This window comes from Raphanus sativus, chromosome 2 (assembly GCF_000801105.2).
Source record: "Raphanus sativus cultivar WK10039 chromosome 2, ASM80110v3, whole genome shotgun sequence".
In the NCBI taxonomy this organism is placed as follows: Eukaryota; Viridiplantae; Streptophyta; class Magnoliopsida; order Brassicales; family Brassicaceae; genus Raphanus; species Raphanus sativus.
The window spans coordinates 6,017,764-6,032,480 of record NC_079512.1 but is presented as its reverse complement, the minus strand read 5'-3'; the positions used below and the strand labels follow the sequence as shown (position 1 = coordinate 6,032,480).

At 38.5% G+C, this 14,717-nt stretch overlaps 1 protein-coding gene across 2 annotated transcripts; it reads left to right on the top strand.

Moving 5' to 3' along the window:
* Positions 1 to 10,549: 10,549 nt before the first annotated feature.
* On the top strand, positions 10,550 to 13,180 carry LOC108818265 (transcription factor bHLH49). 2 transcript variants are annotated; one of them, XM_018591178.2, is made up of 8 exons: positions 10,550 to 10,883; positions 11,112 to 11,839; positions 11,906 to 12,100; positions 12,192 to 12,257; positions 12,320 to 12,388; positions 12,481 to 12,729; positions 12,823 to 12,919; positions 13,004 to 13,180. In XM_018591178.2, exons 2-8 carry the CDS (start codon positions 11,207 to 11,209, stop codon positions 13,039 to 13,041), a joined length of 1,347 nt encoding a protein of 448 aa, XP_018446680.2. In that variant the 5' UTR covers positions 10,550 to 10,883; positions 11,112 to 11,206; the 3' UTR covers positions 13,042 to 13,180. The 2 variants fall into 2 exon arrangements, with proteins under 2 accessions (XP_018446680.2, XP_056852015.1); XM_056996035.1 differs by having other exon boundaries at positions 10,550 to 11,839.
* Positions 13,181 to 14,717: the final 1,537 nt, after the last annotated feature.

The following is a 14,717-nucleotide window of genomic DNA, read 5'->3' as shown; positions in this document are numbered from 1 at the left end:
ACATTATATGATCATAGAGAATGTAGAAAAACATCTCATGACTCAATGAGGACACGAATATTCATAATGAAAGGACAAGAACAGAAAGAAAAAATCGCCTAAAAAGGCTACATATCTTTAAATGATTCACATTCTAAAAGTATTTTAAGAATGTATGATATGTCCATGGGGGAAGGATAAGAATAAAAAAAAAACCCACATTTTATTCTACATGGACATACACACACAAAAATGAATATTGATACCCATCCCATTGATTGAAACGGGTCAAAGGCCAGACACACCTCATCTTAGCACATAAAGAAGTGCCACTTATAAATTCTATCGCTCCACCACAGAAATATAAGATGAGAGGATGGGAATAGATGTTGGATATGTTTTTATATAAGTTCCCCACGTTTCTAAATACCTTGAGCTATCCACGGACAAGTTGTTTAAAGCCTAGGTACACGGATAGTCACCTCAGTGAATCCGAACATCCAACATTAAGGGGAAGCTGGATAATAGAAAATTATATGGAATCAAAACATCCTTATATTGGCAAGATCCTCAGACTCTAGAATGAGTTCTAGAAGTCCATAAAGTTTATACAGAAGCTAGCTTATTACAATTGCCAGATTCCAATGACCCGAATAGAATGACTAAGTCATTTCTACCAGCTATGAATGCACCAAATAAGATTTGATGTTCAAGAGAACACAATCAAGCTGCTACTGAATCTAAACAAGTTAGATCAATAAGTTCTAAAGATAAGATCCCTCGGATATTAAAGAAAGGTGCAAATCCGTGGATGAGGGACTCCTAGACATAATCAAAAATGTACATGTACAAAACTAAAACAGTGATCACGAATGAGGAAACCATAATATATGGTTGTACCTAAGGTACCTAATGATGCTTGGGACGCCAAGCTTCAGGGTATTGAAGGACATAATAAAACCTCAATAAGATATGTCATGTCTAGGACACAAAAGAACAAACGAGTACTCGAAACTAATGATAAAATATGCGCAATGTAGCACTTGAGATCATGAGATCAATGAGGATCATGAAACCCACGTCCACATGAATGCATTCAAACATATGAGATTAAGATCAAATAAGAAAGTAGACGTGGAGTTAAGGGAGGATAGGTCCCATAAGTACGGACACCTCTAGATGTTAAACCAGTTGGACAGAAAACAGTCTTTGTGAAAGAAATTTCTATGGCGAGATACAGTTAATGTAAGGCACGACCATATGCATAATATTAAGCATAGTCATGTGCACAAGGATTATCACAAAGACCAGGAATCAATTAAAAGGAGATAAGCTCCTTATGGTGGATGCAACAAACATTGAGATTCCTCGATAAGTCTGGCACATAAGAAAAACTTATACTTGCGGTTCAAGGATGTAAACCGCCTGATTATATAAGTCCACTGGAAAATATATATAAGTCTCAGAGGATATAGAGTTGTCTAATGCAACAAAGTTCTCGAGAACTAGAGTATACAAGAATATTTTGATCTAAAGAAAATATCCTAGGAACCTCTGGAGACACTTCCCAAAAGACTATCTAAAGAAAGCATTGAAATGAATGTTTTGGGAAAGATTAAATTTGGGACAAACAAAGATTGTTTGGGACTACAAAGTGAGTATCTTAAATATACTTAAAGATGAAATCCTTGTGCATCAAATAAAGCATAGATTAAAGATGTCAAAACGATAGGTATGAACCGTTATGTAAAGCTTATAAGGTTCATTGACCCTAAATGCTTACTATAAAGTCTATGGCTCGCCCCACTGTATGGTAACATAGTCCCATAGTCTATATATCTGTACATAGACCCATTTGGTCATAAGGACGACAAGAAAGTTGTGCCTTAGTCCGGATACAAGCCAATGCAAGACTCATGGTCGAATGGTTTTCACTTGGTCCGAGTACTGACCCATTTTATTCTAAGAAGGAACATGGTCATGAGACCATCTGAGATAGGTCACGGATCCTTTGATCCTAGATTGGACAGAGACATATTTCCTTGGTCTAGAAAAAACTCAAGGCACATCCGGATGTAAATATTCACAAGTGAAACTATAGTTAAGTTTAAACTTAATACTATACATCTAAATAATTTCAAAGTGCAGTATGATCATATATGTTGTTAAATGATCAAACCATGAGGCATTGGAAATAAAGCCATACATGTCCCTTGCCAAAAGTGCCATTGGCGCCTTGCCTTAATGTGTTTGTTACACACATCCGAACATAAGCATTGAACTAAGCTTATGTTATTTCTAAATATAAAGGCAATGGGACAGGATTGAAATATCCTTTTACTAATGTTTGAGATTATTTTATACTAACCAAACCCAAAGATGTGTTTGCTTGGTTTTGTTTTTGATTATGATACAGGTTATAAATTGGATCCATACATGGATAGTTCCCAAACAAGCAGTATGCACACGTTGGAAAACAAATATGAAGAAGTACGAGTCCAACCAAAGACATGTCAACCGGCTTCTTCACCATGTCTACATCAGCACCACGTCCATGAGACCTTCCTATCAGTCCAAGACGTGCACATTACGAAGACCAGCTCAGAGACTTGGCGTCCATAAAATTCCCACCAGTCTACTCATGCGCCAATCTCAGGAGCATATACGGAGGTACAAATCAGGGGAAGTGATACATGTTGTACTCTTTTTCCTTCACCATGGTTTTGTCCCACTGGGTTTTCCTGATAAGGTTTTAATGAGGCAACACCAAGTAATTGGTAAAGTGTATCACGAGCCCAAAAAGGATTTGGTATCTGGCGAACTCAAGATGGATTCAACATCCAGGGGAAGTGTTATGAACCGACTGGTTCAGATGGATGTTTATCCAAAAGATACTTATTGGGCTTTGGTCCATTAGTGGTCCATCTTGTAACCGGCCCATTAGGGTTTCAGACATTGTAACTCCCTATATAAGGAGTTCATATTCAACATTAATAATATACACATTCACAACAAAATTATAGATTTTCTTTTGATATGTTCTTAATGAACACTTCGCGGTAAAGATCGAAAGAAACAGAGCACTTTCGTGAAGAAGAAAACTTTACTTTTGTTATTTCTTGCTTGAAAGATTACAAAGCTATTACATCGTTTATATAGAGAGTTGCAAATCTTATCAACACCATGACGTGGTCAAGCCACAGCGCACGATCCAAGGCATCCAAATTTGTTTGATACTGCGAGGACGTGAGCTGGCTTGACCGTGCGAGCACAAGACCGTTGAGTCTTGACTGCTTTCTGTTGCGAGGAAGACGACAAGATGTTTGGCTGAACAGCTGAAGTGGGCTGAGACTTTAAGTCTATTTCTCGTAATGGACTTCTCGAAAGCCCACTGTCTTCTTGTAACGAGTTACTCGAAGGCCCACTGCTAATACTCCCCCTCAAACTCAGAGTGGGAGGAAGCGAAACACTGAGTTTGGCGCGCAGCTTGAAGAACGGATCCTGAGCCAGAGATTTTGTGAACACATCAGCAATCTGTAGAGAAGCAGAGATATGCTTCACCTCAAGTTTCTTCATAGCAACTCTCTCACGGACATAGTGATAGTCGATCTCAAAATGCTTCGTCCGTTTGTGAAACATTGGATTAGCACTGAGACAAACTGCAGAAAGGTTATCACATAATAGCAACGGAATGATCTTCTGCTCCAGCCCCATGATACGAAGAAGATTCTGTATCCAAGCTACTTCGGACGCTGCAAGAGACATTGTTCTGTATTCCGCCTCTGTAGAAGACTTGGAGACGGTGTCGTGTCGTTTTGCAGACCAAGAAATCAGGTTGGAGCCTAAGAACGTGCAGAAGCCACCAGTAGATCTCCGAGTGTCCTTGCAGCCGGCCCAGTCGATGTCGCTGTAGCAGACAAGCGTTGAATGAGTCTGAGCTTTTATGTCTATTCCATTCTCCAGAGTTCCTTTCACATAACGAAGGATGCGTTTGAGAAGGTTGAAGTCGGAGACACTCGGCTGATGCATCTTTTGACAAATGTAGTTGACGGCAAACTGCAAATCTGGTCTAGTAAGTGTTAGGTATTGGAGCTTACCAGCCAGACTGCGGAAGTAGGAAGGTTCTGCAAACAACTCATCTTGACCTGGTAGATTATCGAGTTTCATAGGCAACGGAGTGGGCATCGGAGCACAGTCTTTCATTCCTGCAGCCACCAACAAGTCTGTTGCATACTTGGTTTGATTCATGAACAAGCCCCCAGCATGATGATGAACCTGAATCCCCAAGAAATAGTGTATAGCTCCCATATCCTTCATCCAAAACTCACTATTCAGAGCATCAAGCAGCTTTTCCACAACCGTTTCATCATTGCCGGTGAGAATCATATCGTCAACATAAAGAAGAAGATAGATGACACTAGACCCATGATGATACACGAACAGAGACGGGTCAGGAAAGCTGCACTGAAAGCCAAAAGCAATAAGAAAATTGCTGAACTTATCGAACCACGCCCGAGGAGCTTGACGAAGGCCATAAATCGCTTTCTTCAGTTTCCAAACATGATCAGGTTTCTCAGGGTCCTCAAAACCACGTGGCTGAGTCATGTAAACAGTCTCCTTGAGATCACCATGTAGAAAGGCGTTCTGAACATCGAGTTGTCGAATCTTCCACTTCTTAGTGACAGCAACATGAAGTACTGTCCTAATGGTAGCAGTTCGCACCACTGGACTAAATGTTTCAATGAAATCAATGCCTTCCTCTTGCTCATTGCCACGAGCAACTAGACGAGCTCGAAGCTTGTGATGAGTACCATCTGCGTGAAGCTTTTCTTTGTAGACCCATCCATTACTCAAAGGTTTCTGTTCTGGTGAGGGAGGGACTAACTCAAAGGTTTCGGTTTCAACCATGTGTGTGATTTCTTCTCCCATGGCGTTGTTCCAGCCCTCATCACTTAAAGCATCCTTAAGACTTCGGGGATATGGATAACTGTCTTTCACCGTAAAGAGAGCATATTTTGGGTTCGGTTTTACAATTCCAGCACGAGCTCGAGTAGTCATGGAGTGTTGTGCTGGAGGTTGCTCAACCAGAACTGGAGCTTCGTCATGATCAGAATGATCACTACTGGAGGCAGAGGAAGACGACGCAGGTGGAGACTGATAGACAACGTCATTCTGTATAGGTGAGAGAGCTGCAACGGGAGGATTTGCTGGCAACCTAACCGGTGGGAGGTCTTCATCAGCAGGACTAGACAGAGGCAATGTCGTATCCTGAGGTGAAAGATTGACCAGACGCCAAGCTTGAAGCAGTGCAGAGGCGGATGTTTTATGATAAGAGCTGTAGACATCAGCATAAGGGAAGTGTGATTCATCAAAGAGGACATGACGACTGATATAGACTTTCCCTGTTGGAGGATAATAGCATCGATAACCTTTATATTTCTCGTTGTAGCCAAGAAATACACAGACGAGAGACTTAGGATCGAGCTTGTTGTTCATATACGGCCTAAGGTAGGGGTAGCATTTGCAGCCAAAGGCCCGGAGAGAAGTATAATCCGGAGCAGAACCAAAGAGTTTCTCGTAGGAGCTCAGACCATTGCGTAAGACTGATAAAGGCAGAAGGTTACTGAGAAACGTGGCTGTAAAGAAAGCTTCAACCCATAAGGTTTGAGGAACCTTACTGCAGTACATCATTGTGATTCCTAGCTCGGTTATATGACGGTGCTTCCTCTCTGAGAGTCCGTTCTGTTGAGGGGTATGGGGGCAAGACACAAGTTGCTTGATGCCGTGATTTGCAAGATGTGACAGAAACTGAGAGCTGATGAACTCACCGCCTCCATCACACTGAAATTGTAAGATCTTGTGTTGCAACTGTGTCTCAACCAACTTTTGAAACCGAACAAATACAGAGAAGAAATCAGATTTTAACTTCAAAGGGTAAAACCATGTAAATCTTGAGAAATTGTCAACAAAGATAACATAGTATTTAAATCCTTGAGCAGAAACAACGGGGCTAGGACCCCACAAATCACAATGAATCCGCTCCAACGGTTTACTAGAAAAGTGTTCAGAAGGAAGAAAGGGAAGTCTGCAACTCTTGCCTAACTGACACGCATCACACATACTCAAACTACTGCCTGCATTCAGACTTATTGACTTATTCTTGGCTAATGACTGAAGAATGTCCTTGTGGGGATGGCCCAGCCTCTTATGCCAAATCTCCACACTTGTAGCTCTCTGCCTCGTTGAGTAGAAAGCTTTAAACCTTGCATCCCTCAGCCGATACAAATCTTTATGCCTTTTGCCTTGAGTGATCACCTGTTTTGTTTGCTTGTCCTTAACAAAAACAGATTCATTGTCAAACGTAATCTCACAAGGATAATCTGCTGTGAGCTTGGAAACCGACAGCAAAGATTTTGTTATTCCGGGACATACTAACACATCATCAAGAGGAAGAGTACCTTGTGGAGTGTGTAAGGCAATCGATCCAATGTGAGTGATAGGTAAGTAGTCTCCGTTTCCAACGATAACCTGATCATTCCCAAGATACGGTTCAGATGAACTCAGCTGCGCATTGCTGTTGGTGATGTGAGCCGATGCAGCAGAGTCTGGATACCAGTCATGACCTGCAGCTTGTTCTTGATCAGAGAGCTTCATCGTAGTGAGAGCGTTGTGCACATTGTCTGGAGGAGCAAAGGCCTGGTCAAAGCGACTGTAACAGCGAACAGCAGTGTGGCCAAACTTGCCGCAGATCTGACACGTTGTCCTCCCTGAGTTGTTGCCAGACGCTGATCCTGAGTTGTTCCCAGAGAACTGTTGGTGAAACCCTCGTCCTCTAGTTGAGTAAGAGTTGTTGCCACGACCTCGATAACCGCCTCTCTGATAGTAACCTCCACGACCTCTGTTGTTAGAGTAGCCTCTTCCAACGTTGAAAGCCATGTGAGGATTAACTTCAGTGGCTTGGTTGTACACTTTAAGCTTGTCCTCAAAGTTTACAAGCTTAAAAACAGCATCTTCAAACGTCATCTCTGGAACTAGATCCATAGAGTGCTCAATAACTGTGCAGATAGACTCATACTCCTTGCCTAAACCGCTTAAAGCTCCATAGATCATTTCATTCTCAGACACAGGACAACCTATTGAGTCTAGCTGATCACAAACGCTTTTAACTTCTCCTAGGTACTCCGTCATAGATCTCTGGTTCTTTTGCATACCTTGGATTTTGCGTTGGAGATCTAGCTTCCTTGTAGCAGATACTCGGTTGTACTTTTTGCCGAGACTGAACCAAACTTCCTGCGCAGAGCTGAGGCCATACACAGATCTGAGAGCGTCTTCAGATAGAGAACCAAAGAGCCATGCCATAACAAGTTGATCCTTGCGGATCCATTTCGTGAACTCCGGGTTTGCTTGCTCAATGTCCTCTTCACCTTGACGGACAGTGACAGTCGGCGCCGGCCGAACAGTTCCACCCGTAACGAAACCGAGCAGAGATTGACTTGAAAGGAAGGATTCGAACTGCGTTTTCCATAGTAAGTAATTGGAAGACGAGAGCTTCAACGTCACACACTGAGCTATGCTCAGCGATGGCGTAGACACAGGATCAGTAGCCTCCATGGACACCAAGATGTAATCCCTGGTGCTCTGATACCATAAAGATCGAAAGAAACAGAGCACTTTCGTGAAGAAGAAAACTTTACTTTTGTTATTTCTTGCTTGAAAGATTACAAAGCTATTACATCGTTTATATAGAGAGTTGCAAATCTTATCAACACCATGACGTGGTCAAGCCACAGCGCACGATCCAAGGCATCCAAATTTGTTTGATACTGCGAGGACGTGAGCTGGCTTGACCGTGCGAGCACAAGACCGTTGAGTCTTGACTGCTTTCTGTTGCGAGGAAGACGACAAGATGTTTGGCTGAACAGCTGAAGTGGGCTGAGACTTTAAGTCTATTTCTCGTAATGGACTTCTCGAAAGCCCACTGTCTTCTTGTAACGAGTTACTCGAAGGCCCACTGCTAATACGCGGGATGTTGCAACTTCATACATCCAACATCTAAATGATCAATCCGTTAACGAATTACTCACACGTATTTTATCAACACATACACAACCATGGAAGAACATATAAGTCCTTCGCAAACATAAATATGGATTATTGCTATACCTTTTTTTTTTTAACACAAGATTATTGTTCTTATTGCTATACCTAAAACCCGATCGAATTGGATAGAGTTCGAAATTAATGTGTCTGGGATTTTCTCCAGTCTTCCTTCGATATGACTTCATACGAGCTATCAGCTCTCTCTCTCTCTCACCGGTATATGTTGGCCAAGGCCAGTTTGGCTAGTGTCTTCAATGCATTTTCTCCAAATCCATAATAGAAACACTTTCTTTTAAAGAACATCCTAAAAACAAACTTATAATTAATATTGTTTGTTGTTCAAAAAAAAAAAATTAATATTGTTTTGCCAACAAAATAATTGTAACTTAAAGACCTCTATATCTACCACGAAGATCTCGTAGATTATTTGGCTAACAAAGATCGTGAGAATCATTTTTGTTTGAATAAAGGGTCTCAAGTTGCCTATGCTGACATAATGTAACAATTTGATCATCTATAATTAGTCTATTCTAAGCAATAGTAAAAAAGATCTAACAATATGTCCAATATTGAAATATTATTTTCTTATCGAATATTATTATAATTGCTATGAATCTTTTAGTAAGTCTCAGTAGTACGGTTTACAACTAGACTTGAGCTGCAAAATTATTCTTTAGCGAAAGCAAGCGGTCAAAAGACACAAAAATAACTTTATTTTATCTTTAACAAATCTGCAACAATCCGTGCATGAAAATAAAACACATTTGTTTAAGAATTACGTATGATTCGGTACAAAATCCAAAACATTGAACATGAAACCAATAATTGTTATGATTATTCGCAAGCAATATACCGTATATTTATATAAACACTGGACGATAGAGAGATTTAACCTATAGTTTTATATACACAGAAAAACATTTTAATATGAAAACATGAACATATTCAACATTGAAACTGCACATGTCTGACACAAAAATAAGTATGTCAAACATTAAGCTCATAATAATGGTAAAACTATAGGGCCATACATGTTTATTAGTAAGAGAGTGGTACTTTCTGTATTTTATTTTCTTTAAGAAAACTATTCTATTATTCAAACTAGAAGTAGTTCTATATTTTAATTAATTTTTAAAATATATTATATGAACTCTATAAATTATACTTCCTCTGTTTCTAATATAAATGTAATTTTGACCTTTTCACATAAATTAAGAAAATAACGGAAATATATGTAAGTTATTATTAATTACACATCTCTGACCAATAATATCTAAGATAAATTAAATTATTTATAAAATCAGTACAAATTGCAATTAATATTCAGTTGAAAATAAGTATAATTTGCATTGAAATTGTAAAATGACATTTTTTGTGTAACAAGAAAAAAAATTAGATTGATACTTATTATGAAACATAGGAAATAATATAGTTTAGTAGCATTGAAACTAACAAATAAATTAATTTAATATTTATAAATTAAGAATTTTCTTTTAATTTCTATTTTGTATTTAAACAATTTTTTTTAAAATACACTTTATTATGAAATAGAGGGAATAATATAGTTTAGTAGCATTGAAACTAACAAATAAATTAATTTAATATTTATAAATTAATAACATTTCTTTTCATTTCTATTTTGTATTTAAACATTTTTTAAAAATATACACTTTATTATGAAACAGAGGGAATAATATAGTCCAGTAGCATTGAAACTAACAAATAAATTAATTTAATATTTATAAATTAAAAATCTTTCTTTTTAATTTCTATTTTGTATTTAAACATTTTTTTTTAAAATACACTAAAATATACTATAAAATAAAATAAATGACTCCCTCCGTTTACATAAAGAGTTACTTAAATATTTTCAATACATATTAAAAGCTGAATGAAATGTATTTATGTTTTTTATTAATATCATTAGTTTAATCAATAACATTTTAGATAAATAAATTTATTTATAAAACTAATGTATCTTACAATTAATATTGAACTGAAAATTAATATAAATTCTATTGAAATTATAAAATGATAACTTTTTATGCAACAAATAATGTTAAATTGACACTTAATATAAAACAAAAGGAGTAGTTATAGTTTATCTCAGTAAAGATCCATAAATGTGATATACAAAAAATAGAGAACAACAATTTTGTAAAGTAGGCTTAGGCCAGATGAATTTTAGGAAATATTTTCACCAGTCAAATCTAAATTTTTTTATTCGTTGGTCAAAACCTAAATTTATTAATTATGAAAACAAGAAAAGAAATCATGAAAGCCTGTTTTCGAGGATTTTTAAGATAAAAGAAAGCCCAAAACGAAAGTTGTCACTGTCAGCCGATTGCACTATTTTTTTTTTTTTTGTTACTGATCAACCGATTGCTCTAATTGGAATAATTACGTGTTAAACCATATTTATTTTTTAATTATTATCATCCAATTTTAAAATTAGTAACCAGCTAGCTAGCCTTTCACAAAAAGAAAAAAAATAAACCAAGTCTGCAAAGTTATAATGCTTGGATACTTTGGCTATGGCGGTGTTCATGTTTAATGATCAAAAAGCTCTTATTTTTATGCAAGCGTGGGTCTAAACCTTTTGCGAACTCTTTTTCTCTTTTCTTCTTCAGTTCCTTTCTTCTAAAAAAGCCACTCCTCTCTCTCTCTCTCTCTCTCTCTCTCTGCAGCTGAAGAACAGAGAAAAAGGGGTTTGTTATCTGACCAAAAGGACCCATTTCTATAAAGCTTCTGTTGGTGAGAAATTGAGCAAAAAGTTTGAAGCTTTGTACTGATTCTGAAAATGGGTATCTTTCTCCTGTCTCTTTTAACTTCATTACCTTCTTTAAATCTGGTCTAGGGTTTGTCAAAGCTCTGTTTTTTGGGGGGGTTCGTACCTAAAAAGCTTGATCCTTTCTGTTCCCCTGACTGGTCTCTTCTGAGTTTCCTTAAGTTCGGTCGTGTCCTTAAGGAATATACTATCAAGTTCGAGACTTTTGCTTCTATTGATTGAGCTCTGTTCTTGTTCTTACAAGGTGGAGTGTTCCTTCTCTGCATCTCTAGAGACGAAAGTGTTTGTGTTTGTGTTGAAAGTGTTATTAGTCTTTAGTGGTTTTTGATCCTAGAAGAGATGGATACAAGTGAGAAAGAAGAGTTCTCAGGAGAGAAGAGGAATGATAATCATCCTGCAGATTGGCGAGTCTCTGGCTCTAATCCTGTTTCTGCGCCGCCCTTTGGTTCATACCCTACAGAGAATCTGATCACAGCGTCTTGTTCTCCATCTCAGATGATGGATTCCTTTGGTCAAACGCTTTGGTATGATCCCACAAATGTTCAAGCTGTGGGCTATGGCGGTTCTTCTTCCTCTTCTTGCTTTAGGGGTGGTATGGATTGGAGTCTGCCTAACCTGTTGCCTCCTAAAGGCAACGGCCTTTTCTTGCCGAATGCGAGTAGCTTCCTCCCTCCAAGCATGGCTCAGTTCCCGGCTGATTCAGGGTTCATAGAGCGTGCGGCGAGGTTCTCGCTCTTTAGTGATATGGTGAATCAACCGCTTGGGAGTCCGGAGTCTGTTGGTTTGTTTGTTCAAGGGCAGTGTCCAAGTAGTGAAGTGAATGTTGGTGGTGTAGCTCACAATAATGTTATTAGATGTAGTGAACAAGGTAGTAAACCAAATGTATCTGAGGATACTCAGTCTAGTGGTCAGAAAGGTGGAGAAACCTCTTCCAAAGGGTTTGACTCAAAGAAGAGGAAAAGAAACAGACAGGTGAAGATTTAAAGTTATACACTTTTTTGGTTCTCTTAGTTTTCTTTTAACGTTTCTGTTTTGTAGAGTTCTGAAGCAGAACAATCACAGAGATCTGAGGAAGAAGCAGAGAACAATGGTGGTGATAAGAAGGAGCAAAGTCCAAACTCGCCTGGAAACAAAACAAACAGTGGGAAACAAGCGTCTGATCCAAAAGATGGGTACATTCATGTCCGGGCACGTAGAGGCCAAGCTACAAATAGCCATAGTCTTGCAGAAAGAGTACATTTTTTTCTTAAAGCCTATCTTGGAAGCAGTTTCTTCTTACCAGTGTTCTGATCTAATCACTTGTTTGTAACTTTTGTGATGATAGGTGAGGAGAGAAAAAATCAGTGAAAGGATGAAGTTTCTTCAAGATCTTGTACCTGGTTGCAACAAGGTATAAAGTCTTTTTTTAGATATGCAGAAAGATGAATGTGTGTTTGACTTGTGAGTTTACAGGTTACTGGAAAGGCGGTTATGCTTGATGAAATCATAAACTATGTGCAATCACTACAACGCCAAGTCGAGGTACTAAGTTTTCCTTATTCCAAACTATGTTTTGTCCTCTTATGTGTGTTTGTTTGTTGTAATCCGTTTGCTTCTCTTCTGTGGTTAAACAGTTCTTGTCGATGAAGCTTGCAACTGTGAACCCACAAATGGACTTTTACCTTGAAGGTCTTCTTGCCAAAGATGTAAGAGAGCTTCAGCTACGAGGTGGTTCTTCATCCGCAACACCGTTTCCAACGCAAAACATGTCGATGGTGTATCCTCCTCTACCACATGGATTCATGCAACAGCAGACCCTTTCAAGCGTGGGAAGGACTATTAGCTCTCCATTGTCTCCTATGAATGGTGGATACAAGCGACAGGTATTGTTGTAATAAAGGGTTTGGGATCTGGAGAATGAACTAACCCAAGATCATAATCTGATTATGTTTTTGGTGATTGATGTGTGTAAATAGGAAACAAATGGATGGGAAGGTGATTTGCAAAATGTGATACACATTAACTATGGAGCTGGTGATGTCCCATCTGACCCTGAAGCAGCAGCAGCTACTGGTGAGAAACTGAAACCTCTTGTACCTTTTTCACCATAAAGTAAATATTTTGTTTTATTAAACCTGTCTTTTGTTTTTGTTACAGCATCTCTTCCATCTTCAAACATGAAGGTTGAGCCATGAGATTTTCTTCCTTGTTAGATAGAATATTAAATTCTTGTAATCTCTTTTTTTTTTTTAAATTCACTGTGTTCTGTATTATAATGATGTTACTATTAACGAATACGAGCTACTAGTACTACTAAGCAGTTAAGGGTAAAAACACCAACCGTTCAAAACAGTTCTATATAAGTTATCTAACCTTTTTCTCAAATCTGCAAAAATATTTTTGAGGATAATGTGAGAAAATAATAGTTTAACGTCATCATTTGTATTTCAGATGAATAGTGTAATTCTGCAGTAGCTAGATAATTTATGTTTCAAAAACATTGAAATAAACAAAATTTCTGTCAAAAAGGCGCTCGTTACTTTTCTCTCTCCTTTCTCTCTCATTGAACAGAGGAAGAAGAAGCCGCTGGTTTGAGCTCCGACGACCGGCGCGTGGTTGCTCCGTTAGCACCACCGCCGGTCCAGTTTTCTTTAATTTCTCTTCGATTGTAGGCTGTGTGTTTTTTAGGTTTGGTTGTGTGGAACTGAGCAAGTGGATTTAAGTTGTTCTAGTGGAAACCTAGGTCTAGATCTTCAGACCGGATCTTGGAGTGGTGGTGGTGGTCGGTGGTAGCTTGCTCGAAGCCTTCTTCCGGCTTTGTTCTGGCTTCTTTCTCCCGTCCTTGTCTTCCTCTCTTGTGGTCTTTGCGTCTGTTTTGTGCGTTTCGTTTTTTGGTTCTCGTGGTGGATCCATCGTGGTAGGCAGGTTGTGCTTCCTTGTTGCCTTCGGTTGCGACGGACGAATTCCGTTCGGTGTGGTGAATTTCCCGGCTCGTGGTTCAAGGATTGGGGGCTTTGTCCCTTTGCACTTTTCCGTGGAGGCTTGTGAGGTAAACTGGTTCCTCTTCCTCCTGGATGGTTCTCTGTTGGTTCCTGTGGTTCGTCAGGGTTTGTTCCGGAGCTGTTGAAAAAAGGATAAGAGTCTTCCCCTAATAAGTTTGTTTGTGGTGTGCGCTTATCTCCTTCCTCCTACCGCTTTTGATCCATTTGCTTGGCCTTTGTTTGATGGTTATAGGTTTTCATTGGTCTGCCTTATAATCCTTGTTTGTTCAGATTTTCTTTTGGCTCCAGAGAATTCAAGTAATTCTGCTGGCTCTTGACTCCAGAGAATTTAGATTTCTGCTGGCTATGTGTATGAAATATGTATCTCATCTGGGAATCTATCAATGAAAATCATCTTTTAGTGCGAAAAAAAAAAAAACAAAATTTCTGTGAACAATCACAAAACATTGCAAGCATCTCTTTTTTTTTGTCAACGCAAGCATCTCTTCCATTACAAAGATATTGAAGTAAAATGTTGTCCAAGAAAAAAGATATTGAAGTTAAATTATCTTTACAATAGATTTTTTTTTTCTTTGGAAAAATTCCTTAAAAATACACGGACTTAATTTTCTTTGCCAGAAAAATACACAAACTTTTTTGACTCCCTGGAAAATACACAGACTATTTTTGGTTGTTTAAAAAATACACCAACTTTTGAAATCCGGAGGATTAACACTTCGGGTTTGACAGTGTTAACTCTGTTTAACAGAATGTTAAGACGGTGTTAATTTTTTAATTAGACACGTGCGTGACCCGTGAAAAGATCTGGGTTCATCCTAAAATCCCCAAATCGATTGTAAACAAACCTTAATTTCATATCTGCCCAAAAT